General features: G+C 50.9%; 12 protein-coding genes across 12 annotated transcripts; 6 read left to right on the plus strand and 6 right to left on the minus strand.

Annotated features, from left to right (window-relative positions):
• Positions 1-277: 277 nt before the first annotated feature.
• Positions 278-1,346, plus strand: MRS44_004031 (uncharacterized protein; the record flags this gene model as incomplete). Its single annotated transcript, XM_046281761.2, has 3 exons — positions 278-772; positions 833-1,007; positions 1,063-1,346. 3 exons carry the CDS (start codon positions 278-280, stop codon positions 1,344-1,346), a joined length of 954 nt encoding a protein of 317 aa, XP_046124060.1.
• A 417-nt stretch (positions 1,347-1,763) lies between these two features.
• On the minus strand, positions 1,764-2,903 carry MRS44_004032 (uncharacterized protein; the record flags this gene model as incomplete). Its single annotated transcript, XM_046279178.2, has 1 exon — positions 1,764-2,903. One exon carries the CDS (start codon positions 2,901-2,903, stop codon positions 1,764-1,766), a length of 1,140 nt encoding a protein of 379 aa, XP_046124061.2.
• An 836-nt stretch (positions 2,904-3,739) lies between these two features.
• On the plus strand, positions 3,740-5,052 carry MRS44_004033 (uncharacterized protein; the record flags this gene model as incomplete). The annotated part of the gene is made up of 4 exons (XM_046271852.2): positions 3,740-3,817; positions 3,875-4,289; positions 4,343-4,532; positions 4,605-5,052. 4 exons carry the CDS (start codon positions 3,740-3,742, stop codon positions 5,050-5,052), a joined length of 1,131 nt encoding a protein of 376 aa, XP_046124062.2.
• Positions 5,053-5,264: 212 nt separating this feature from the next.
• MRS44_004034 (uncharacterized protein) lies at positions 5,265-6,355 on the minus strand (the record flags this gene model as incomplete). Its single annotated transcript, XM_046283096.2, has 4 exons — positions 5,265-5,515; positions 5,572-5,915; positions 5,965-6,194; positions 6,251-6,355. The coding sequence occupies 4 exons, from the start codon at positions 6,353-6,355 to the stop codon at positions 5,265-5,267; spliced, it is 930 nt and encodes a 309-aa protein (XP_046124063.2).
• A 443-nt stretch (positions 6,356-6,798) lies between these two features.
• MRS44_004035 (uncharacterized protein) lies at positions 6,799-9,843 on the plus strand (the record flags this gene model as incomplete). The annotated part of the gene is made up of 4 exons (XM_065622026.1): positions 6,799-6,947; positions 7,001-7,439; positions 7,488-7,726; positions 8,736-9,843. 4 exons carry the CDS (start codon positions 6,799-6,801, stop codon positions 9,841-9,843), a joined length of 1,935 nt encoding a protein of 644 aa, XP_065478098.1.
• Positions 9,844-10,010: 167 nt separating this feature from the next.
• MRS44_004036 (uncharacterized protein) lies at positions 10,011-11,934 on the minus strand (the record flags this gene model as incomplete). The annotated part of the gene is made up of 4 exons (XM_046279810.2): positions 10,011-11,469; positions 11,522-11,614; positions 11,664-11,835; positions 11,886-11,934. 4 exons carry the CDS (start codon positions 11,932-11,934, stop codon positions 10,011-10,013), a joined length of 1,773 nt encoding a protein of 590 aa, XP_046124066.2.
• Positions 11,935-12,848: 914 nt separating this feature from the next.
• Positions 12,849-14,843, plus strand: MRS44_004037 (uncharacterized protein; the record flags this gene model as incomplete). Its single annotated transcript, XM_046268563.2, has 5 exons — positions 12,849-12,964; positions 13,018-13,407; positions 13,459-13,598; positions 13,646-14,156; positions 14,210-14,843. 5 exons carry the CDS (start codon positions 12,849-12,851, stop codon positions 14,841-14,843), a joined length of 1,791 nt encoding a protein of 596 aa, XP_046124067.2.
• A 506-nt stretch (positions 14,844-15,349) lies between these two features.
• MRS44_004038 (uncharacterized protein) lies at positions 15,350-18,820 on the minus strand (the record flags this gene model as incomplete). Its single annotated transcript, XM_065622027.1, has 6 exons — positions 15,350-16,016; positions 16,069-16,265; positions 16,325-18,388; positions 18,441-18,476; positions 18,530-18,648; positions 18,706-18,820. The coding sequence occupies 6 exons, from the start codon at positions 18,818-18,820 to the stop codon at positions 15,350-15,352; spliced, it is 3,198 nt and encodes a 1,065-aa protein (XP_065478099.1).
• Positions 18,821-19,295: 475 nt separating this feature from the next.
• MRS44_004039 (uncharacterized protein) lies at positions 19,296-21,658 on the minus strand (the record flags this gene model as incomplete). The annotated part of the gene is made up of 7 exons (XM_065622028.1): positions 19,296-19,671; positions 19,720-19,902; positions 19,950-20,524; positions 20,587-20,667; positions 20,716-21,020; positions 21,070-21,506; positions 21,552-21,658. The coding sequence occupies 7 exons, from the start codon at positions 21,656-21,658 to the stop codon at positions 19,296-19,298; spliced, it is 2,064 nt and encodes a 687-aa protein (XP_065478100.1).
• A 314-nt stretch (positions 21,659-21,972) lies between these two features.
• MRS44_004040 (uncharacterized protein) lies at positions 21,973-23,407 on the plus strand (the record flags this gene model as incomplete). The annotated part of the gene is made up of 4 exons (XM_046283100.2): positions 21,973-21,983; positions 22,048-22,118; positions 22,443-22,746; positions 22,795-23,407. The coding sequence occupies 4 exons, from the start codon at positions 21,973-21,975 to the stop codon at positions 23,405-23,407; spliced, it is 999 nt and encodes a 332-aa protein (XP_046124070.2).
• A 71-nt stretch (positions 23,408-23,478) lies between these two features.
• MRS44_004041 (uncharacterized protein) lies at positions 23,479-24,688 on the minus strand (the record flags this gene model as incomplete). The annotated part of the gene is made up of 3 exons (XM_046281762.2): positions 23,479-23,831; positions 23,901-24,114; positions 24,551-24,688. 3 exons carry the CDS (start codon positions 24,686-24,688, stop codon positions 23,479-23,481), a joined length of 705 nt encoding a protein of 234 aa, XP_046124071.2.
• A 318-nt stretch (positions 24,689-25,006) lies between these two features.
• Positions 25,007-25,569, plus strand: MRS44_004042 (uncharacterized protein; the record flags this gene model as incomplete). The annotated part of the gene is made up of 3 exons (XM_065622029.1): positions 25,007-25,047; positions 25,240-25,330; positions 25,420-25,569. The coding sequence occupies 3 exons, from the start codon at positions 25,007-25,009 to the stop codon at positions 25,567-25,569; spliced, it is 282 nt and encodes a 93-aa protein (XP_065478101.1).
• Positions 25,570-25,597: the final 28 nt, after the last annotated feature.

Here is a 25,597-nt window from a genome sequence, read left to right on the forward strand (position 1 = left end):
GAACGGCCGGAACATAGGGGAGCCAAGCCGAAGGAGGAGCTGGGCCGCTCACTCTGACTCGGCTGCGACCAACAACGCTTAACGGAGCAGCCAACAAACAAACTATTCAACTCCTTTAGCAATTTTTCCAACTCCCAACATTGTTTCTCTCTTTAAACATTTTGTCTCTAGCTTGTGAATGGCTTTAAATACGAGCAATTAGGAGACTTTTCATTTCCATACCAACTAACTCAACCACGCCGACCAGAACCGCGCATCTCGAGAGACTCTGGCCAAAATGTCGGCCCCCGAAGGCTACATCGAAGGGTTTGTCTGTACCCTGGACACTTGCTCCGTCAAAGATTGGGGCTATGTCCGGTACCGGCCGACTGTGGCCGGAAATGCCGTCTTCCTGGCTGTCATGGCCATCCTCGCGATTGCTCAGGTGTACCTGGGCATTCGGCACAAGACGAGGATCTTCATGATCACCATGTGCCTCGGCTTGGTGACTGAAACGGTCGGCTACATCTCTCGGGTGCTCTTGAACGGGAATCCCTTTAGCAGAGACTACTTCTTGTGGTACCTCATCACTCTGACTATCGGTCCTGTCTTCATCGCCGCTGCTATCTACCTGACTCTTGGACGGCTCGTTGTCATCCACGGGGAGGCCATCAGTCGAATCAAGCCTCGAACCTACACCACCTTCTTCTTGGGATGCGACATTGTCAGTCTTGTTGTCCAGGCCGTCGGCGGAGGCATTGCTGCTTCTACACCTTTGACTAACCAACACATGGTACGCAGAGATGGGTGTTATTACTATGGAAAGAACATACTGACAATCTGATACTTCTAGATTGATGTGGGAACAAATATTCTGGTCGCTGGTCTCTCCATCCAAGTTGCCTGCCTGTTTGCATTCTCTGCCTGCAGTCTCGAGTTCTTCTGGCGCGTCAGAAAGTACCCGGAGCTTCGTAACCCCGAGTTTACCGACCTTGTCCACAGCAAGAGATTCAAGCTGTTCCTCTTCGGTAAGCCTTTTGTATTCAACTTGACTCCACTTCAATGAGCTAACAACCAGTACAGCACTCTTCGGCGCGACCGCGTGCTTGTTTATCCGAACCGTCTTCCGATCCGTCGAGTTGAGCGAGGGCTTCGCCGGGAAGCTTGCGAACCAAGAGATCGAGTTCATGATCCTCGATGGAGTCATGGTTATACTTGCATGTCTCTCCTTGACCATCTGGCATCCCGGGTATGGCTTTGGGAAGCGGTGGAACGAGGCGGGATTCCAATTCCGTACCTCCAAGGCCAGGATTGATCAGGAGGAAACTCCACAGACCGTTTCTTCTGGTGGGAGCGAGAAGTATTGAATGTAGGAGTTCGAACGGCTATCAACTTACGGTAGGATGGGAAGAAAGGAAAAGGTGGTGGGTTAGTTCTGTTGACAGAGGTCCGGACTTGTACGGAAGGACAAAGGAGGTGTGCGAGAAAGCAAGCCCCATTTACCATTTCTCTTCATAGCTGGTTTAGCTTTCTATAGCGTCAAAATTCATCGTTTTTCAGGACAACAGTGCCATGATGCGATTAACATGAGTTGTTAAATGCTCTAACAGTCACTATCGCAGCGAGCTGGCTGGCAAGTGCCTTTCCAGTACTTAATCATCCAGAAACATTCCTTGGCATCTTCCTGATTTTTGGAGGTAACAAAGTTGTTCGAGAACGTGAGATTTGATGCAACGTTTGATCCCATCTCGATGATTCAATTTTTGTGTCTACCTCTCCCTATCTTACTTTAGCTGAACATGAACCGGCTTGCCTTCCGCGGCCGACTTGTAAATGGCTGATACCACAGAAAAGTTGAACTCGAGCCTGCTCCTGGAAAGCGCCACGCTCTCGCGGCCGTCGATCAAGTCAACAAAAGACAGCAAGGGGCGGTGGTTTGCGTCCTCCCATCCAAAGGCAGGGAATTTCTCCTCCCTGGCATCGACCTTGCCATCGATATCCACATAGTGTATGAGCTTAAAGCCTTCCTTCTGCTGATCGACCTCGTCCTTGTAGTCAAATGTCGGAACCCATTCCCAAGTCAAACCTCCAGCTGTGCCGTCGACATTCAGAGCAACTTGAGGGTCGCCATGGAAACCGCTCGCTCGCTCCCAATCAAATGGGATAACAGAACCGTCCTCGAGTGTCAACGTTAAAGATGCGCCAGCGTGGGTTTCCACGGATATGGCGGTCTCGGGTGGATCGGCACCAGTCTTTGGCGTTGCTAACCAGGCATGATGGACCGTGGCAGCAACTGGACGGAGCACGTCAAAGAGCATGGTGAGGTCGTAGACGCCCCAGTCGAAGATGGTTCCTCCGCCGGATTTCTCCTTTTGTAGAAACCATCTGCTCGATGGCTGGTACTCAATGCCAGCTCGAGCTCGTGGCTGACGGTTGACGAACCGGGCATGGTAAACAGAGCCAACACCACCAGTCTTGATCAGCTGGCGAGCGCCATCTAAAGCTCCGTTTCCGAGATATCGAAAGCTGCATTCACTAAAAGTGCGACCGGAGATATCACTGGCAGCTAGCATCTCGGCCATCTCGGGCTCTGATGTTGCCAGAGGTTTCTCGCAGAGCACATGGCGGTTGGATTTGAAGGCAAGAAGTGTCGCGGCGTGGTGCAGCCACGGAGGCACAGCTATCACGACAATGTCGCGCTGCTGCCCTTCAGAGCTGGCAAGCATGGCTTCAGCATCCTCAAAGACGGTGGCTTTGGGAAACTTGGCGAGCAATGCTTCTCGAGCATCTTTCGAGGGATCGGCAGCAAACAGTTGGACATCAGGCCCAAGGCTTTCTGCCGCGACGCCATGTCGCCATGCGATAGAACCAGCGCCATAAAGGTAGATTCGCCATGGTAAATTGGTCCCATTAGATTCGGTCATGTTGGGAAAGGGTATGCACAAGGTTGATAGAGGCGTTTGAAAGATTGTTTGGGGATATTCGGCCTTCAGCCAGTCATGTTGCGTTGGAGCCGGTGATAATGGCGAGCAACAACAGCGTAGATGTAATGCAGGCGTACCCATTCTTTCCGGCTGAGATCAAAAGCAGTGACAGTGATCAGCTCTCTCCATTTACCCATCGCAATCCATCCCGATTCTCCGAGCGCTATGCTATGATGATTACGGATGATGACTTGCCGTCTTTTCGAGGTCCGTAGGAGTGGAATGCTTGCCCCTGACTCAGCAGTCTAGACCAGACAATACAAGGTCCTTAATTATTGATTCCGGGGTAGATATTGCGGGCCGGGTAACCGTATGTCTCATGCATATGCACATCTCTATCTCCGATGATAAAACCGCTAACGCGCGTACAATGGCGAGATCTCGCGTCTATCCGTTCCGCAGTGAGCAGCGTCTACATTTGTATCTTACTGCATAAGACGGCCCGCTGCACCGATCGTTTAGCGCGATGTTGCATCGGACCTAGCTTACGAAGGTCTTACAGACATCAAGGATTTTTTTTTGTTGTGTAAGACTCAACTGATGGGGGCCAAATCTCAGACTCGAGACAAACAAGGGGTCAACTACGGCAAATTCTACGGGTATCTGGGTTCCCGAACGTAGACGATACATCGTGGTGGTAGGGGAGGTATTTATTGCATGCTGAGAACGAATGATAAGGTAGTTCTACCTTTGTTAGCAGATGTCAAAGACGTAAGAGCAAGCTGCAAAAGTTCATCCGCATCGTATACTCTGCTTGACTACCTTATCCACTCATCATGGCTGAAGTACCAGAGGTCAATGGAACTAGAAAAGTCCTTAGAGTCGGAATCGTCGGTTTGGGAGAAATTGCCCAGGTATCTCAGCGCCCACGTTATTCGTCCTCTTCAGACGATGCTGATCTCTCTCGATAGGTATCTCATATTCACGTGTTGAACAATCTCTCCAGCTGCTACCACATCACCTACATCTGCGATGTGTCTCGACAAGCCCTGGAGCATTGCAGCAAGAAAGTTGCTGGAGAAAAACCCAAAACTACGACAAGTCCGGAGGAGCTCATCACTTCTCCCGATACTGATGTTGTAATCATTTGCAACGTCAATGCTTTCCATCCTGAACAGGCGATCCTAGCCCTGAAGCACAACAAGTATGTGTTTGTGGAGAAGCCTCTCGCGCTGAACTATCGCGATCTGGATTCAATCATTGCTGCAGAGAAGACCTCCGAGGCGAAGGTCTTTGTGGGATACCAGAGAAGATATGCTGAGGCTTTCATTGATGCTTTGAAGGAGATTGAGGGCATGGACAAGATAGAGTACATACGAGTGAGAGGTAAGTTGGCATTTGGTCGGTGAGCCAAGGTACGAGTGACTGACATTTGAAAGATATCATCGGGCAGAACAGTTCTTTCGTCGACCAGTCTGGCATATTCCCAAAGAAGTATACCGACTTTCCAAAGAGTGCGGTTGCAGACATGCACTCGGCTGAGGAAGAGATGGTCAAGACGGCACTTATTGACGAATGTGGAGTTGAAGCAACTCCTGAGTCGATGACGCTATTTAGGCTATTCACGGGGTAGGTCACGTTGATGCCCAGCCCTTGGCACATGTTAGTATATATTACTAACATTGGATACTCTCTTCACAGACTTGGCGTTCACGACTTCTCTGCCTTGCGCGAGATGGTCGGCATGCCCTCACGAGTTGTTGGCGCATCCCTCGGTCTGCCAATTTGGAACGTGCTGTTCCAGTATGAGGGCTTCCCCGTCATGTATGAGTCGGGCATTATCGATGTGCCCAGGTTCGATGCCCACATTGAGATCTATTCTCGACGAAAAATTGTGCGCGTCGATTACGATACCCCGTATGTGAAGGGGCTTCCTGTCACTATGACTATCAGGGAAAGGATCGATAGTGCCAAGGGCGATGGCTACCAGGAGCGCACGGTCAGAAAGACCTACGAGGACCCATTCACGCTCGAATTCTTGGACTTTTATCAATGTGCGACGAACAAAACGTCCCCAAAGACTTCAGCTGTGGATGCGAGGGAAGATATGGGTCTGATCAAGATGATCATGCAGGCTGCCTACCCCTGACATGCTTGGCAACTTGGCAATTCGAGGCCTTGATTTAGTTGGCGCCAAAAAACTTGGCAACAACCTTTCTCTTATTTTGCTCAATAGATATCAGGTTTGGCTGACAGATTGTGAATGGCGCGTCACTACAATGCGAACACATGGAATGACATTCATCTCCATCCTAACCCTGAAGTGAACACGACTTGATGTTGGGCCTATAAAGCCATCGTTCAGTTCTTCCATCCAATCTCCAACATCTCCTCAGCCGACACAGGCTTGATCTCAGGAAAGATGTCATTGAGGCTGCGTTCTGGCTTAAAGTCGAATTGCCCCTCGTCAAAAAGTATTCCAAAAGTGGCAAGCATCCCTTGCAGTGCTGCTTTTGGAAAGTGTTCATACGCATAGCGGTGGCCAGGAAGCTCAGTGATCTTGCCCTCCTTGAGCAGTTCCAAGGAGTCATGAGTCTTTTTGAACCCAGTTCCTGTATCGCACTGAGTCAGAATGTGCCAGTCTAACTATTGGAGCAACGACACTTACCCCGAACCTCCTCAGCAAGCTGAAGAAACTCATTCAATGAAAGCTTGGTACCAATAACGTACGACTCCTTCTCCCACTTATCCAACGTCAACAAGGCCGCCGTGAATTTGGCGACGTCATGACTATACGTGAACACGACGGGGGTGTTTCCAGACCCTGGAATGGCGGCCTCCTTGGAAGCCGCGTCAATGAACAGAGTCATAGGACTGAGATAAGACTTGACCTTGGGCATGCCCCAGTAGTCGAGGAAGAAGCCATTGCATACAATGGTCCACTCAAGGTTGGTCCCTTCTAGCTCAGATATGGCTGCCAACTTGGCCTGAGCGGCAGGGAACCAGGCTTGACTACCAATAGTTAGACGCTGCCATCGTAATAAGAAGAAGCCAGACATACTCGGGACGGTACTTGACTCCAAAGACACTGGGAATGAATCGACGCGTGACGCTTGATGCTTCAGCAGCGTGAATAAGAGCCTTTTCGGCGTCTGGGGGAGCAAGGCCGCCCAGGGCCGAAATAACGGTATCAACCTTGTTTTCTTCCAAGATCGAGACGAGGCCGTCGACACTCCCGTAGTCTGTCGCAATGACACGGGCGTCTAGGAGCGCTTCGAGCTCAGCATTGGACTAACAAGATCAGTAACCATCCTTAAGTGCCTCTGTTAGCGAATTCTTAGACTTACCTTACGTCCGAGGACGATGACTTCGAATTTCCCTTGTTCCACAAGGGCCTCGACAATGGCCCTGCCAATGCTTCCGGTGCCACCAGCCACGAGAACGGTCGCCATATTATTGGTTGTTGGATTTGAAACTTGGACCACTTTAAAATACAAGGTTGAGACAGAGGGAAGATGCAATTGCAGAGAATTCGATTTAAAAAATATCCACAGAGGGCTCCTACAAGACCATGACCTCTTTATGAACAATCATGACGAGTTCTCCCACTCGGTATCGTTCTTTGACCTCCTCCTTACAACATTGAAGTCTGGTGTAGGGTGACTAACCCCATCCCGGAGTTAGCCGAAATAGGCAAAGCCAAAATAGGCAAAGCCGAAATCCCACATCCCACATCGCTTGACCCCCTGTAGAAGCCAAGATCCCACATAGCGTGCTTTTCCCAGCCAGGGATGGCTTGTTAAGTTGAATCCCACATCCCACATCGTGAGTTCCAACTCAGCTCAACTTGTCAACTTGGTCAGTGCTCTCGGACTTCCCAAATCCCCGTTCTCCGATGTCTTCTGATCCCTCTCGATTCTACTGCAACCATGCGGGATGCGCCCGTTCGTACAAGAAGAAGGAGCACCTCTTACGTCATGAACGGGATCATTTGAATTTACGTCAGTTTGTGTGCACAGCATGCTCGTCTTCATTCAACCGAAGGTATATCTGTATTGCAATCTCATTACAAATATTCAAAGACTCAACCTATCTAGTGATTTGCTCAAACGTCACCAAGCCATTAGTCATCCGTCTGAGGAGGCTGCTCGGCAGACAGAGGAGGAACCAGCATCGAAAGAGGACGTGGGAGTTCAATCGAAAGAGGCTCCAGCTGCTTCTGAACCAAATGACTCCTCGTTTATCCAATTGGACCTTTTGCTCAACAAAGGGCTGTCTGGATTGAACCTTTCTTCAAACCCAACAACCCAATTACTTCAAGCGTCTTCTCGGGCTGAGCTTGAAGCGTCGTACTTCCTTCACTTTCACCCACACTGGCCACTCTTGCATAGGAAGACTTTCCTACAGTCAGAGAATCCTCCGGAACTGACCTCGGCGGTTTTGACAGCTGGCCTGTGGGTGCTCGGCACTCCGGAAACGAGAGATAAGGCCCGGTTTTACCATGATGCCTTGTTAAAGGTGCTTGATGCACAACTCGTGAGTATTACAAGCCCAATTGACCATGGCACTCTGACCAGCTTTTAGTTCAAGTTCAATGATGAAACCTTCAAAGACTCGCCTCGTCCTCGTGCTGGATTTCTCGCCCCGTTCCAGGTACTTCTTATTGCTTTGATTCTTTCGACATACCGTGGAGCAGAGACGTTCCCCTCGGCCATAATCAACAGCAAGCATGTGTGGCAGCTATTCGATACCATGGGCGTCTATGATCAAGAGGCAATAAACGATCAAAACTCGAGTCCCATAATCCGCGAGTGCTACCAGAGGTAAGCTGCCAGGCCCTATCGAGTAAAGCGCGTACTAACAAACCGAGGCTTGCGCTTCTTCACTTCAAGGTTCACATTCACCTCAACTCTCTTCTCATGCGTCACTTTCCACAATTCAAAACGCTCGACTACTTGACCCCGAACATGCTCAAAGTCGAGATACCCTCTCCAAACTCATATTGGGATGATGATGGGGCAACATTTCCACAACGGGTGCAAACAGCAGGGACATTCGCTAGTCTAGCCCTTCAACGCACCGATTTTACACGCGTATCGGGCCTTGTGGCTTGGGACTTTTGCTTAGGGATGGTCGTTGGGTGTTATCTGGTGAGACCGGCGGATGAGGGACACCGTGAACTGGCGAAACGGTTGGAACCCTTTCTGTTTGCACATCTCCATCACCCCGAAAACCATAGATAAGAGCATGGATGCATTGCGAATAATAGAAGAGACCATATTTACGTAATATCATCCCACAGGTTTGAATTGGAAACGAGGGATAAACCTAGACAGTTGTAGAATAACAGAGATGGCCATGCACAACGTAGCCATGCCATCAAGAAACTGTAAATCGAAGCTGTACAGGTCATGCTTGTCGAATAAAATGCAATTCATAGGTATTAAACCTAGTCCATTATACGATCTGACCTCTAACCCGTTCTCTTGTCCAAAGGGCCAATAGGCTTTGACGCGCGGAGATAAAAAGCTGAAAGGCCGAGATCCGCGACTGCACATGCCAAGGTCTCTAACGGCTGGCCCATTCCGCCGCAGATTAGATTCGTATCATTTTAACTTTATGATTGCTTAAGCATGGACATCTAGGCCCCCGAAGTCCGGATTGCTGACCAAGCTAATTAGGAAACTGTAGTGCAATATCAACTTCTCCGAGGGAAGAAGTTTGCCCGCCAGCGATGCTATTCTTTCCTCCTCCGGTCCAGGTCTGATATAAAAGGACACTTGTACCCAAGCCTCTGCTTTTAACTATTCGATATATGAACTAGACATCCAGAAACCTGAGCATCACCACGTCAGCTACAATGGCAGGCCTACCATCCAACTCGATCTACCTCACTGCCAACGGCGAACTAACCGTTCAGTCCGTCACGGAGAGCTACACCCCCGAAGACTCAGAATGTCTTATCAGAGTCAAGTACTCAGGAGTCAACCCCTGCGACCTCAACTTCTACCATATCGGCCTTAATTCGTTCATCACCGGCTTCGAACTTTCCGGCACTGTTGAGCAGACAGGCCCAAACTCTCCCTTCCTCGTGGGAGATGCGGTCTGCGGCCTCGCTCCCCTCATTTTCCCGATGCCTTCTTCCTTAGGTACCCATCAAGACTTGGCCATCGCCAGGTCTGAACTCCTCTACAAGGTACCAGATGGCCTGTCGCTGAAAGATGCTGGCGTCATCTGTGTGGCAGCCCACACGGCTGCCGATGCCCTGTTCAACGTCTTGGGGCTTGGCTTCGCCGCAGCAGGTGTCACTGGCCTCGATCCAGTGGGAAAGGGGCTTCTGATCTGGGGAGGAGCCAGCAGTGTCGGAAACATGGCCATCCAGATGGCCAAGGCCGCTGGCTTCGAGTTCATTTTTGTGACAGCCTCGACTAAAAACCACGCGACCCTCAAGCGCCTTGGAGCCACACACTGCTTCGACTACAAGAGCTCAACAATCGTTGAGGACATTCAGAACTCGCAAAAAACCCTCGGGGTGAAGCTGAGCATGGTCTTCGACACCGTTGGAAAGGGCGCCATGGAACACGCCTCCACCGCTGGAGAAAGCACCCCTTCGCTGGCCAAGAGGTCCTTGTCCCCGGATCGATCGGAGACTCGTCTTGTTTGCACCCTTCCCGTTGCGGCGGATCCGGAATACGGGTTTTGCACTTCGTACCGTCCCAGTGGTAGTCATAATGCCATGGGGGCACCCCAAGATCCAGAGGCGCCTAAGCGCGTCCGTGAGGTCATGGAGTATCTCTTGGCAACGGCGGATAGAGCTGTCAAGCTCCCGGTTGTTACGGCTGTCACTGGAGCTGAGGCTGGCATTGAGGCGATCAAACGGGTCGCCCGTGGGGATGCAAGCCAGGAGAAGCTGGTTCTTGAACACCCTCTTCAAGGGTAGGTGATACGCATGTAGTTAGTATTAGTACAATTAGGAAGCGCTAGATTATGTAGGACTAAGCTATGAGTCTTCGCTTAATTTACAGCTTCTACTTGCAGCAAGACCTTGGCTCGACAACCGCGAGCGATCGAGAAGGTTGGACATGACGATCAAATCCCCGGATCTATCTAAACCCAAAGCACTAGTAGGAGAGAGACTCCCAGGCCAAGAAAACTGCCTGTGATCCTGCTTGCAGATGAGGAACCCACCACAGCGAGCGTTGGCTCAGCAACTCCAGATCCTTCAGAGCCAGGTGGCGCTACCACGACCGCTCCTGTGACAGTGATCTCAGGACCACCCAAAGTCAAAGTCGTTCCACTATAGACGGCGACAGTAGCAGGAGCGTACGTAGTTTTGTCATCTGTGACTCCAGCGGCTGGAACAGCGTAGGTAGAGGTCTTACCGGCCTCGACGTCAACGATCTCGAGGCCAGCTGTTCCAAGGCGGACAATCTGCTCGCCAGTCATGGTTGAGACGACACGTCCAGAATACTCGGTGGTATCAATTTCGGAGTAGCCATCCTTGGGATCGGAGTTCTTCTGGCCGTCACCGGAGGAACTGCCCTCGTTGGACCCTGGTGCGGCCGGGGATGAGTCGGCGTCTTCCGAGTCATCCTGGCCAGCATCAGCATCAGAATCCTTGGAGGGGGTGCTTCCCGAAGCAGTCTTGGTGTCCTCTTCCTCAGAGCCGGGTCGTGAGCCATCCTGGCCGGCATCGGCATTAGAACCTTCGGAGGGGGTGCTTGCTGAAGCAGGCTTGGTGTTCTCTGCCCCAGAGGATGGGCCAACCTGGCCGGCATCGACATCAGAGGAAGTGCTTCCCGAAGTACCCTTGGTGTTTTCTGCCTCAGAGCCAGGCTGTGACTCATCCTGGCCGGCATCAACATCAGAATCTTTGGAGGGGGTGTTTGGTGAAGCAGCCTTGGTCTTCTCTGCCTCAGAGCCGGGCCCCTCGATCGTCTTGCCCCCCTGCTCATCTCCATCGCCACCTGCAGTCGGCTTCTGGCCTTCTGCCTCGGTCTTGCCAGGTGCTGGCTTTTCCTCTTCCTCCTCTGGGGCATCCGGGGTAGGTTCTGGATTAGAGGGTTCCGCTTTGGTCGGTCCTGGTTCAGGGGCAGCGGTAGCCTTGGTCGATGCGGCTGTTGTCTTCGGCTTGGCGGGGTCCGCCGTTGTTGCTGTAACCGGGATCAAGTTGTCAAGGGGCTTCACGGCATATGGAGGGTCGAAAAGTCCAAACTTGTTGTTCTTGATACCACAATGCTTCCAGTAAGGATATCCCCACCGCTTTGCATCAATTGGGACAGCCAGGAAGGGGTTGCAACGGGTATCATCATCCTTTACAGGGGCTATTTGGGTCGCCAGATGCGACCTGTTGTAGTTGCCGTCGCAATCTATTCCCAAGTCACTGAGATACAGTTGCCGTGTCGATCTTCGTGTGGTCGTGTCTTCGGAGTTGCTGTATGGTACAAGCGTTGAAACCTGATCCAGATCAAAGCCGAAGATTGCTCGGCTGGTTGAGGGCCCGAGGGGACCACATTCATTCCAGCCGTATAGGGTGTTGACAATCATGTAAACAGACGGCGAATAGCTGTTATCATTAGCCGCCGGTTTCAGTGATGCCTGGGTCAACTGAGACTTACAATGTGTAGTCGGTTTCGGTATCGACGAATGTAGATGGGTAAGAGTGGTTGCCAGTGGTGGGCCAGTAGATCAGATCGACAGTACCAGCATACCTAATCACAGGTTAGCGGACCTTACAACTTGTTTGGCGTGGCTACCAACATGCTGCAGTAAGGAGAGTTCCAGAGAGTCTCGCCATCGGTGGTGTTGATGTATGAACAGGTGTTCACTGTAATGCCGTTCTCGTCGATGGGTGGGGCTGAAGTGATCGTAGCGGATTCACTTTGTGTTGTAATGATACTGGTTGTCGAGTTCGAGGGTGTGATGGCGATAGCTGGAGCAGTTAGACAACCATCATTCCGGCTCGACGCGAGATTTCCATACCATGAACATGCCGAGCCCCGACGGCTAGGAGCCCAATCAGCGTCCACATCTTTAGAATAGAGCAAAGGTTACGAGGAAATGCAAATCGAACAAAATCAGCAACTTGAGGGAGAGTGAAAGTAAAGAGCGACGATGATTTTAGCAACCCCAACGGCTAAGCGAAGTTTACGGTTGACAGAGAGCAGTGCTCATTCTAGTAAAGAGAACGGATAAGGATACCCTTCTCGTCCGCCAGCCCGGTTATTCACTGCTGCCTGTCGGCCAAGCCGCCGAGAGTGGTAACGGTGGATACTGCGGCTGAAAACGAGGGCTATGAAGTGACAGCCCCCACCAGGCTCTGACCACCACGCAGCCTGATCTGGTGCTCCCCTAAAGCGCCGGAGATTCACATCAAGCTAAGCCCTACGCCCGGTTAACGTGAGTTGACAGGCATAGGGTTCCTTGGGAACCAGAGACATGAAACTACTGTCAACCAGGGGCCTAACCGAGCTATTGCAAACACAACAATCAACCAGTTTGTAGACAGCAACAACATCACACTCAGACCCATGCTGCGTACCCACCTGACGCCATTGGGTTTTAATGCCTCATACATTGATAACTGTGCCTTTTTCTATCGTTGTTGTTGACTTCATGCCAATATTACAGATAACAATAAGAAAAAAGATAAAGTGTACCCGCCTCGGTTAAGGGGTCAAGACAGCCACACCGGCTTCTAGTGCTGATTCTGGATAGTAAAAGCGGTCATGTGGACACGAAGGAACAAATTCGACGCACTTGCTGCGGCGTGGGTTAAATTAATCCATGCCAAGCCTATGCAGGCTGGCAGACTACCTTCTTACCCCTGGGCTGGTGCATCCCGACAGCCGAGCCTGATTTTCTGTCCCAGACCCAGTATCTCGCGATGCCGTTGGGAGGGAAATCTTTGGATCTTACTCTTCTTCAGCATCAACGGAGGCAAATATGTCATCCCGGCGCCATCATTTGGCAGCTGCAGTAGCATATTTATTATTGGCCTCATTGCCAGCTTGTCAAGCCAGCAGCCCTTCAGCAATCGTCATCCCCCCAAGTCAGTACTTGTAAGTTTCTTGTGCGCGAGTTGGAAGGAGACCTTGGTTTAACATCGTCCCAGCGAGGGGAATGATGGCCCTTGGAGTAGCTTCAACGTGCGAGTCGGTACAACACATCAAGATGCCCGCGTTCTCGTGTCCACAGCTGCACCCGAGACGCTGGTGATTCTTTCGGAATACGGCTGCTCAGAAAGAATTTTTGACGACGTCCCTACGAATTGTGCTGTTTCGCGAGGCAATTTGTTCAACCCAAACGAGTCCTCGACCTGGCACAATCTTGGCATTTTCGGAATCAATGATGGAGAAGTTGGCCTGGGGGCAAATCTGGGATATCAACAACCGGCGCAATTTGGCCTGGATGTCCTTGGTGTCGGCCTTGTGGATGGAAGTGGAGGTATTACCTTGAAGAATCAAACTGTTGGTGGTATTGCTACAGCATCTCCGTTCTACTTGTGAGCTGTGACTATCTATCATGCAGTCCCCGATAACTGACTTCAATCTAGAGGAATCTTTGGCATCAACAACCAGCCATTGAACTTCACATCACTTGGCAACTTTTCTTCACCTTCGTTCCTTACCACTCTTAAAGACCAGAAGCGCATCCCATCTCTCAGTTGGAGCTACACCGCAGGCGCAATCTATCGTGAGTGGCTTGATTTGCTACATGTGTCGATTTTTAACATGCTCTAGGTCTGAAAAAGGTTTATGGTCAATTGATATTCTCCGGCTACGATACTTCGCGATTCACCGAAAATGCCGTTACCTTCACCATGGCTGACGATATCACCCGTGATCTTGTGGTGGCGCTTCAAGCCATTACCTACAGTGGTGCTGATCAGGCCTCTCTGCTACCTTCACCCATCAACATCTACATTGACTCGACTGATCCCAATATCTGGCTACCAAAGTCAGCTGTTGAAGCTTTTGAATCCGCATTCGACCTCATCCTTGATGAAGACAGCAATCTATACCTAATAAATGATACGCACCACAACTCGCTTCTCAAGTCGGACGCCGAGGTCTCCTTCCGCTTGTCAGATGTTCTCGATGGTGGCGACACCGTCACAATCACGCTGCCATACCAGGCATTCGCGCTCCGAGCAGAATATCCGTTGGTTGAGAAGAGTAGCTATTACTTCCCTCTCAAGCTGGCCGCCAACGAGTCACAGTGCACGCTTGGACGGACCTTCCTGCAAGAAGCGTAAGCCGGTCCCAGAGACTGATGTTATGTGATTGATACTGACTACAGCATAGCTATCTAACAGCCGACTACGAACGACACGTGTTTAATGTATCACAGTGCACCTGGGATGGGGTAGCAGAAGAGACCCTCGTGACTATTCTTCCCAAGAGCTCTCAGTCCGGTTCGAATTCCGATGGCGGAAAAGATTCAGATCCGTCAGATGACTCTTCCGACAACAAGGCACAGAATTCATTGAGTACTGGTGCAATCATCGGCATTGTCATTGGAGTCGTTGCTGTCATCGCTGCCGCCGGAGCCTTCTTCATAATCCGGAGACGTCGACAGTCCGCAAAGCAAGCGCCAAATGGGCCAGCGCGGAATGAGGAGACTGATACAGGCGCAGACTCTCCTGGGTTCGGCAAGAGCGAGTTGCATGCGGATGCTATCAAACCCCATACGGAACTGATGGGTGATGTTCATCACTTCCATGAACTACATTCTGAATCGAAAGAGGCGGTAGGCCAGACGGGGAGGGGTTCTCCATTGTATGAGCTAGTGGGGAGCGATGTGCCAAAAGTTCCGGCAGAGTATAGCAATCAGCCATCTCCGGCTCTATCAGTGGCCGATGGTGTGGAAGGAGAAGCCCGTTCAACCAGTCCTTTAACGGAAACCGGCTCGAAGAAGGGTGAGGTTCCCAAAGCATAAACCGGTCGTGCTGGGTTTATGTTGGCAGGGGGGATGCTGGCGTTCTTCTTGAACGGGGTATAAGTCACGTCTAGTAATCACTCAAGGGTATTAAGGGCAACTAATTTTTAAAAGTGCGAGTGTATACTTTACATATTGAGTTCCCTTGTGAGGGAATTACGGCTGCCCAGGAGCGTCGTGATCCCGGCTTAGCGAGTGCAGGTGTGCTGATCATCCCCACATGGACTCAGTCTAGAACACCCAAGATAGCGCACTTCATCCACCAATTCGTCGAACACATAGACTATTTAGTTTTGCAACGTAGTATTTCAACACTACTTCCCAAGACTGTTCCAATGTACTATGTGCCCTTACCATGCCGTTGGCTTCTTGTCATCATTGCAGATAATACTAATAATAACGAGACACGAGAATCTCTCGAACATGGAGCCCTTGTTCCACCTGGCGCCCTCTGAATTGTCTATTTACCCGCAAGGACAAGTCTATGAATATCTTTTCCCATGCACCTAATCAAATACGTCCATTACATATCGCACGTTCCTCTGCTCATCAAACCACTTCTTGGCCTCCTCAAAACTCATCTCGCCCCCAGATCTCTTTTCCATTTCAGCCTTCACCTTGATCATGACCTCTCTTACCGAATCAGCCACCGCCCTGGAACCGCATACGTAGACGGTAGCACCCTTCTCCCAGAGTTCAATAAAGTCTTCTTTTTCTTGCCAGATGCGATCGTGGACATATTTGCACCCGTCTCCGTGTCGGCTGTACGCTCGTCGCACGTCTACTGCACCAAGCGTCTGCCAACCATCAAACTCGTCGCGGTAAAGATCATCTTGATCAGGAGCGCGACAGCCGAAGAAGAGCAGACCTGGCGCAAGCTTACGACCTGATCCGATCATGATGGCGCGTTGCTGGATGAAACCCCTGAACGGTGCAAGTCCTGATCCAGCGGCAATACAGATTATCGGAGTCTGTTCCGGGTTTGATGGGAGGCTAAAAGCAGCAGGTGATGATCGAATAGCCACTTGTAGCGTGTCGCCATCAGCCAGAGAGTCCAGATAAGAAGTTGCAACACCGTTGTATGTGCCTTGGCCTGATAAAGCTGGCCCCTTGAGCACGGAAAAGGTGATCGTCGCGCGAGACTGGTTCCACAGTGGAGATGAGGAGATCGAGCTAGAAAAGAAAGTCAGCAAGCGATGGAGCCACATGAGAATGAAGCATTTACTATTGACGGATCCGTATGGATGGCAACATCTGCAAAAAGTCTCCGATAGGTAGATCAACTGAGGGATACCGTTCCAGGATTTCCAGAACCGATACACGCTTGTTACTGATCTCCTCGACGTATCTTTCCTCGGATAAGGAGGTCAGAGCAGCTTTGGTCTGTTCATCAGACGCAGCTTCGGCAATGGAAAGAAGGTTCTTTCATAGTCAGTTGGAATTCTGTCACACGTGCCTTGTCTTGTCCTGCTTTGACTCACCCTCTTTGTGGCCGGCTGCGAAAGCTCAACGTAGGAGCTCAACACATCCAGCGCTGATACAGACGTGTCCGTGGGAAGTACGGTCGGTGTACTACTCGAAATCTCAAGATGAGCATCCATTGGAAGCTTGAACCTCCTTAATGCCCGACGAACAACTTCCTGTGGATTAATCGGTAGAACGGCAAGGTAGTCTCCGGCTGTGTACTGAGTGCCTTCGGGTAATTGTACCTCGATGTGCTTCTTCTTGGACTTCACATCAGTGTTGCTCGTGAGGGTCTTGGTTTCGATAACCGTCGCCTCCTTGACATCTTGGCGGAGGGTAAGAGTCCTAAAGCTGGAGCTCTTGACACTCAATCCCTTGTCTGTAGAACTCTTCTTAACCTCGGAGTTGTAACGCGCCTCAAGAGCAGGCCACAGGATGCTATCCTCCCATGCCTCAAAGTCACTAAAGACCATGTTCTCAGATGCATCAGTAAGGCCAATGTCGACAAGTCGAGTTGCGCCAAGCTGTTCCAGAGTACGGTCCACGAGCTTGGGAATGCGGTGGAAGGTCTGGACCCAATCCTTGTGACCACAGCCAAAGACGGCATATGAGACATCCTTCAGTGGCTTGGTCTCTTGATCGGTCTTCTCAAGCCAAGCAACAAAATGCCCAGCATTATCGGGAGGCTGGCCTTCGTATGATGCGGTGATGATGACAACAGGTTGGTCAGAGGGAAGATTTCCATTTGCCGTGTCAAGACAGTCAATCTTGGTAACGTGGAACCCATGCTCTGCAGCATCCGTCGCAACTCTTTGCGCCAGAGACTCGCATGTTCCACTATTGGAACCGTACAAGACCGTCAGAGGGACACCATCTTTAGCATCAGAAGACTTGCCATTCACCCCATTCGCCTCTTCCGTTTCGGAAACAGGCAAACCTGCCAGACGGCGTTCAAGAGTCGTTGGCGTAAGGTTATCCCTGAGGATTGCCCGCATGTACATGTCCTTGGGCTTGATAGTCAACGTCTGCTTGAAGCCAAGCTCGTAGCTAGGATCAAGAACAAAGTTGAAATTTTGCAAGAGCATAACCATGACGAGCAGAGCTTCCTGCCAGGCAAAAGGCCTTCCGATGCAGGCTCGCATGCCATTGCCAAAGGGTTTCCACGAGTTGGGAAACTCCTTGTTCAGCCTGGCAAAGTTGTCATCAAACATGCGTTCTGGTTTGAACTCGTTTGCATCGTCGCCGAACACTGTGGGATCGAGTTGTGACTTGGCGAGGAGGTTGAGAATGGTTTCGCCAGCCTTGACGGGATACTTGCCTCCAAGCATGGTATCTTCGAAAGCCTCGACAGTGAAGAGAGGAATGGTGGCGTTGATACGAAGGGTTTCTCTGAGAACACCGTTCAGGTACGGGAGCTTGGAGAGGTGTCCAACTTGGATGGGCCCTTTTCCGACGACTTGATCTACCTCTTTCTGGGCAAGTTGGTAAGCCTCTGGGTGTGTGAGAAGCTGATAGAAAGCAAACGAAAGGAGTCCTGATGTGGTTTCGTGCCCAGCAATGAGGAAGGTGATCAAGTTGTCCATGATACTCTCGTCAGTCATCTTCTTGCCGGTTTTCGTGTCCACACCCTCAAGCATTGCCGTTAAAAGGTCCTTTCGCGTGCTTCCACCAGCCTTTCGGGCGTCCAGAACCTCCTTGGCGGTGCTTCTCATGGTTTCGATATCCTGCTGATACTTCCGGTCGCGCTCGCGGTAGACGATTCCAGGCAAAGGCAGTCTTCGAGGCTTTTCTCCAGCTTCCGTGAGAAAATCGCCCATTGCTTCGATAAAGGGGTGCAGGACTGGAGAGTAGTAGCTGTTGAATCTGTAGCCCATGGAGCACAATGCCAGTGTGTCGAGAGTTAGGCGAGTAAAGTCATCCGTCACCATGATGGGAGAATCAGGTCCGTATCGCGCCCACTTGAGAGCCAGTTGGGAGGCAATGTCGTGCATTTCGTCAAACATGCGCTGGATCGACAAGGGACCAAAAGCTGGCATCAGCACTCTGTGGGCGATGCCCCAGTTCTCCTCTCCGAGTTTCGCCTGTGTTCATGTTAAAATGTGCTCTGTCGCTGCTACTAGATCAGGTACTTACAGTAAAGAGTCCATCGTGAACTCCTTCTCGAATTTCCTATTAGAATATTAGTCTCGGCCCAAGGTCGCTAGAAACATGCCATAACCCACAGTCAATGCTGAATTGACACACTTCTTGAACCGCTTCTCGTTGCAGGTCTCGTTGACCAGAGCTTGTGTGGAGAGGATGACGACAGTTCGGCCAGGGAATTTCAAACGGTAAATCTCGCCTTATGGCGTATGGTTAGTTCATTTTAGTCGCCTCTCATTTGCCAGCTTGAACTCACCATGCTGCTCAGCAAGCGCCACCATAGATCCTAATGGGAACTCAGGGTCGATTGACTTGATGTTGCCCAGCAGAGGCAAGCCCGCAGGCGTTGGGATCTCGACTGTCTCGGCCATGATGTTTAGTTTGCAAGGAAAAAGGGTTTGCCATTGACGCAATCTTTTTATTTAAAGTGACATGGAACCCCTGAGTCAAAGTTTTCTAAGTGCCTCGGCTCATGGCGAATGCATTGGTCAGTGCCGTTCCAATGTTGCAATCTTCAAGCTCAACAAGAAGAGCCTCATCATTTTTATCGGCGGCATAACCATTGGAAGTAATATCTCCGGTTTCGTATTGACGTGTCGGTCTAAATTGTTGGGCTAGTGCCCCGATGGGGTTCCACTTAGTCCCGGAGTGCCGAGGCTCAAGGGCGATCATCGGAGTTTTCTAGAATCACGACAGAAGACATAAAGTCCGGACCTTGTCTTGATAACATTCTCTGGAAACCCCTTGTATTGTTTCTGGGTTCTCCTTCCGATATAGGGAATTGCCCCCGAGCGAACAACACTATCATGATAACATCAGGATCATGACAAACACCGAACCCCGAGCCTAGGAAGAACCTCCTGAAAAGTCATCTGGTATGAAAGTCGCAAATGGCGTCCAAAACGCCGAAAAGATCCCCGTCGACGCAAAATCATAACCCTCAGAATCATCAAGCCATCGCGTACTCTCAATTCCCTGCGTCTCTGGCACAGCTGTCGACTCTCGTGAGGCAGCCTCGGCTTCTTGCCGAGTCTTCTCGACCATGCTCCTCGCGCGATCGAATAGTTTGTAGGCCGCATCAGCTGAGATATAAGACTTTCGCATCCCATCTAGAGCAAGCATACAGAGTGCCAAGTTATGCCTCGCCAGTTGGCTCGATGATTGCCTTGATGACGTCAGTTCAAGGAGGTGGACCTGCATTGGCGGGCCGAGAGCAAGGATTCTGGTAAGCCGTTAATGGGATAGTACCACGAGATTTCGGAGCACGTACGCAACTGTCTGGGTGGATTTTATTAGATTCTCCGCCATCATCGAGTTGACAGCACTGGTTGCGTCAGAAGCCGCCGCCCGAACCTTGTTATTCGCCAACGTCTGCCAAGAGTCGGCATGATCTTCAAGAACCCCATGGGGCGTTTCGCGGAGGAACGGCCGGTAAAGAGCTATAATTGCCGCCCTAGAGCGAGTTAGTTTGTGCCTTATCCATCACCCCATAAGACTCACTGAACATGGAGTCGAAATTGGTATAAATGGGACGCTAGAACTGAACTCTGGTCGTATTTTCCGTCCGGGAACCAGTTGGCTCGGATCTCATTCTCATCTCTCTCAATGTCGTTTCTTGACGGCTTTGCCCCCTTGATGACATAGTTGGTCGACAGTATTCTTCCTAAAACATGTGTCACTCTGATCAGGCCTAGCCACATGCCAAGCAAAGTGCCAAGTTGCTCGGGTAAGTAGTACCGGTACTCCGGCGGACACACAGGGCTAGTGTCATATGGCCCAGGCATCGGAGTCGAGCAGTGATCCAGAGAGATGCGCATTGGTCGGCCTTGGCCCAGCGAGAGCCAAACTTCACGGTAATAGATGCACCACCAAAGACGGCGCCATGATGGTTGAATGCCTTCACGTGCTGGGGATGTAAGCATGTGCAGGCCGATGGTATGAGACAGACTAAGAGCGATGCCGTTCCAATGCCAGGGTCCCATGCGATCTTCGGCATTGGCGTAAAAATGTCCCATAAGGAACACGGACTGAATCAATGTAAGTTTGCTCTTCTCGTAGTCTGCATCATACAACGCCTGTAAGATTATCAGTAAAGCCGGGTGAAATATGACTAGGATAGTGTGAAGCTCAAACGCACCTTAGCTCGCTGATATGCCGTGCGCTTAAACGCAAGCTGGGAGTCATAGAAGCTTTCCGCAAACAACTTGTCATCGATGAACTATGTGAGCCGTTAAAACTGCCCATAATCGATACCCGGAAAACGTACGCTCGCGGCAGACACAAACATGCTCCACAGAAGCAACAAGCTGACATGGCCTTTGCTGTACTTGTTGAAAAAGTCCTCGGGGTCTAGGACTGGCTCAAATGGGTGGGTGTAGTGGAAGTAAGCTCTCACGAGAGCTTCTCGTAGCTCACGAGGAGGCAGAGAAAAGCATCCTTTGAACCGAAGGTACTCTATCTCCTCTGGTCGAAGAGATTCCATTGACGGCATGGCTACGAAAGCATGATTGCTATTTGTTGACCGCTGAGGGTTGCAAATGTCTATGACAAAAGCGGGACCTCTTTTATCACCTATGTCATGTCAGGACTGCTAGTTGCCAAGGTCCATGAAGGGGTGTACCTGGATAGAACGGCACTCGGTTGACATGACTCTCACCCTCCTCGAGAGTCTCGGCCCATGCTGAGGTGTCATTGGCGATCGCGGATGAAGCTGGGGTGTCAAAACCCTCGATGTGCTCTGGTTGATGAGTTTCTGCGGATGGAGCTGACGGAGCTTGGTAACCAGCGGCCTCGTGTCCGACGGGAATGGTTTCCCGACTGGCCACATCAGAGGTGTGATTTTGAGCTTGAGGCAAGTGGTTTGTTGACGTATGGCCATCAAGCTCGCCAGGCCTCTCCCATTGAGGTTGCTCATAGTCTGTTGCTACAACGACAGTACCATGTTGTGGGCTCTCGGTTTGCGACGTATGGACTTCTGGGGTTGGTTGGCCGTGTTGAGAGGGACCTGGACTATCTTGCGCCTCCGATCCAGGCACTTCAGGTAACAGGTCCGTATTTCTGTAACCAATCAGCAATTTTGGCTATCTCAGATGATAGGCATACTTGCCGTCTCCGCTTGCGGCTCTGTATCTCGCAGAGGACGTTGTCCACAGCGCAGTTGGCGCACGGGGGGCCAGACAAGGTGACAGTACACCTGACCTTGCGAGCATTGCAAGCCTTGCATGCTACGTGGGCCCGCCTATGCGGTCTGTCATTGCTTAGCGGCATCGTGTTTGTCGCCTTTCGTGTCGTCGTTGTGCGAGAATGAGGATAGAGCCAATTTGGAGGAGACAGCCGAGGTAGTTATCTTTGTAAGCGGGATTTAAACCTTAACCGTTAGGCGGGGCGTCCAGTAGGTTTGCGAATTGAGCAGGGGCTCCTACGACTACATATATCACTGGCAATATTTATCCCCTATCTCTATATCCTCATGAAAGGAACCAGAAAATTAAGCATGTTCACTTTCATACTATCTCTTACAAAAATGAGAAAAAAGTAAACCTACCTTGGAGCATCTTTTCCCGTAGCATGGGTAGTTTTGAGCACAAAGGTCATGCAGCCTTGGAGCAAAGTCAACAGAGCGCGGCATCCTGAAACTCCGCATCAGAGACCTTGTTAAGATTGAAGTCCGTTCCGCAGCCTTCACTCAGATCTGAGTGTCGTGTCTCAAGGGCCTAGGTATAGGGTGTCTCGAATCACCTCGGCCATATGTGGGTCCCGGCCAACCCCAGCCGCCTATCACCGATCAACGGTGCAAGACCTCGACGTTCTGGTCGTGATGTCTTCTTTCTTTACCTCGATACATTAGAGGCCTCGGCAACCCTCCATTCTACCCCGCGTCTCACGTGGAGCTCTTAATGATAGTATAAGTATATCTTCTGTTGAGTGTCTGACTTGGCCTCAAAGTATCACTCCAACCAATTCTATCAAGATGGCGTCCTCTACTCCCCCCAGACTCATACTCTTCTCTCTCTTTTAAAGACATCTCGGTCTCTCATGTGCCTTCGGACTCGCCCACAGCAACCAAGGTCCTTATTGTGGCATTTAACCGGCCCGCCAAGTACAATGCTGTGACCGAAAACCTCCTCAATGAGCTCGAAACCGTTTACAACTTGATCAACAGCGACGAAAGAGTTCGTGCAGTTGTTCTTACCGGCACTGGTAAAGCTTTCTGTGCAGGGGCTGACTTGGAGGTCGGCTTCTCCGGATTGCTCGCTCACAAGAAGAGCCCAGAAGCTTTCAACAAATTCCGAGATCAGTATGTATACCCTTATACCTGACAACTTTCACATTACTGACCACTCAGGGGCGGTCGAGTTGCTCTTCTTATTGCAAGATGCATCAAGCCAACCATTGTTGCGATCAATGGCCCCGCAGCTGGAGTTGGTCTCACCATTACCCTCCCTGCAACCATTCGTGTTGCCTGGTCAGAAGCCAAAGTTGGCCTGCCGTTCTCACGACGGGGCTTGACTCTCGAGTCATGCAGCGCATTCTTCCTCCCACGGCTCGTCGGTCTGTCGAATGCAATGCATTTGACCACTACGGGCTCGACATATCTTGCCTCTGATCCGCTTGTTAGCGGATTGTTCTCCAAGTTGCTTCCTACGCCGCAGGAGACCGTCTCCTATGCAGTCGAACTCGCGGCTGATATTGCAGAGAACACGTCACTGGCCAGTACCAAGTTGATGCGCGACATGATGCTTTACTGCCCGCCCACGCCGGAGGAGACACATGTTTTGGATTCCAAGATTTTCCTTCATTCGGTGGGCACTAAGGACAATGTGGAGGGTATCAAGAGTTTCATGCAAAAGAGGAAGCCCGAGTTTAGCGGAACCATTAACCCCAATGAGTTCCCCTCCTGGCCGTGGTGGGATGTTACTGAGAAGGATGACAAGACGGCGAAGGACTCAAAGCTCTGAGTACGATACCTATTGGCGTCTGAGGGAGACGTAAGAATGTATCCAATAAGCAGTTCATATTCTGTATTGCTCTACTTCCGTGCCCTCTGAACCGTGTAGAAGGCCAGCCCTTCCTGCGAGGTGCTAAAAGTCACCATGCTACCAGCCGGAAAAAAGTAGACGTCTCCCTTCTTCGCCACTGACTTATTCCCAGCACCATCCAACATCTCAAACACGCCGTCAAGTACGATAAGAGTTTCACCGCCGACGCCAACAGTCGGAGAAGACCCATGGGGCATGGAGCGTCCGGCATTATTGAGGCCTTCGACGAGGCCTTCGAGCAAGTTTCCGGGCCCGACGGTTGCCATGCCCGTGGTCTTATCCACACTGAGGTGATTGAAGTGCTTCAAGTCGACAACAATAGCATCGTCAGCGCCTCCCAAGCCTAGGAGAAGAAAGTTCTTTGTTAACAACCAAGCCTCGAATCCTTTTTTGTCATACGCAATACACTTACACTTGTTGATAAAGTCTCTGCCGCCGCTTCGGGGCTGGACCTTGCGCTTGTGTTTGACAGCACAAGCGAGCGGCTCAGAGATCTCACCATTTGTCTTGGGATACAGGATCGCAAACGGCTTGTACTGCAGGTTGAGGCTGTGATAGTTGACGTCTTTGGAGATGAAATCCGGCTCGTCTTGGAACTGCGCCCTCGCCGCGTCCCCCCGACGGAGCTGGAGAGACAAGACAGGAGATCTTGACGAGCAAGAGGGGCGAGAGAGTTTCGCTGGCCCCCGTAGCCGCTGCAGCCAGGAGAACCAGCTTGATGAGGCTTGAAGATGGGAGCATTACTAGAGCAAAACCAGATGCAGATGAGTAGATTGTGTTGAAAGTCTGATGATGAGGAATACAATAGGAACCTTCGTGTCATTTCCAACTTTATATACCCATTTTCTCCAGGACGCCAAGGTTGACGCGGACGAAATCGAGTGTCTCTATTCTTCCCGTGAAGCCGACGAGCCGAGACGCTTCACCTGATGAGTTCATTCCTCTAAAAGCCGTGATGCTTCGATACTTTAGGCCCTCACAGTGGATTTCTATGCCCTTGCTCGTGTTCGCTTATTGGTCCGTTGCAGACTTTAATGGTTTAGCGAGTGTATAAAAGCTAACCTTCAGGTCCCAATGTGTGCTTGAACATGTTTCCAGAGCCCAGTCGTGGGCCCACCTTTGTGGAGTCGGCCCGGAGATCTGCGGCACCTCGTCCGTTGCTGCAATTCGGAACACGGGGGCTACGGACACCGGAATCATGGTATGGAGCTCATCATGCACAGCGTGCGGACTCCGTAGAAACTGCCAAGCTACAACCCGGGTTGACCTGAGGCTTAAGCTCCGTATGCTTTTCCCATCCTTGTTTAGTGCTAGCAATACCAATTGGTAGGGGGTCGATGCTTGCTCTATCTATGTATAGACAAGGTTATCTGAGCTTACGTCTAAGGTGCGAGCATGCCGGACGTCCATTTGCACTGGGCCAAAATCTGTTATGTTGCCAGGACCTTGCCAGACCACTGCGTTCTGCACCCGGAGCGTAAGCTGCCAGCATGATTCTTTGCGAGAGCGTGCCAAGCGATGCGGTCGTCGCAGTTCCTGGGACGTCTCGACATTTCTTGGTATGGGAACAACATGAAGCCCAGAGCACGTTGCCTGCACATAATGATTATGAAAAGGGGAGAGAAAAGGTAACCAGATGGACTATAGTTGGTTAGAGGGTTGTTTAATAATGGTGACGTCTCCAAAAGAGCAATTTATAGTAAAAAGGAGGGAAGACACTTTACTTGACTCTCACTTTAAAAACCCAACAGCACGTATCTGGAACATCAAAACTTCCAGCGTTTCCTTTCAAAAAACATTGCATCTTTCACTCTGAACCCTTCGCCGGACGTTGTGTCTAAGGTGCGCCCACGCTCTTGCATATCACTTGCATATTAATGTCTTTGCTGGCCATTTCTACAGGTGCACAAGGAATATAAAGGCATTACAAGAATAAGGGCGCTCGCAACGCGAACGCGGCCACGGCAGGCACAAGCAGCAGCGCAAAGCCCAAGAAGGCCACCTTCGAGACGACCAAGAAGAGGGAGATCGGGATCTCTGATGCTGCGGTTGCGGGCCCCCTCCTCAGAAAGCCAGATTAGACGCAAAGTGACAATAGCGCTGAGCAAG

This window comes from Fusarium solani (assembly GCF_023522795.1).
Source record: "Fusarium solani strain SB1 chromosome Unknown bctg00000002, whole genome shotgun sequence".
Taxonomy (NCBI): Eukaryota; Fungi; Ascomycota; class Sordariomycetes; order Hypocreales; family Nectriaceae; genus Fusarium; species Fusarium solani.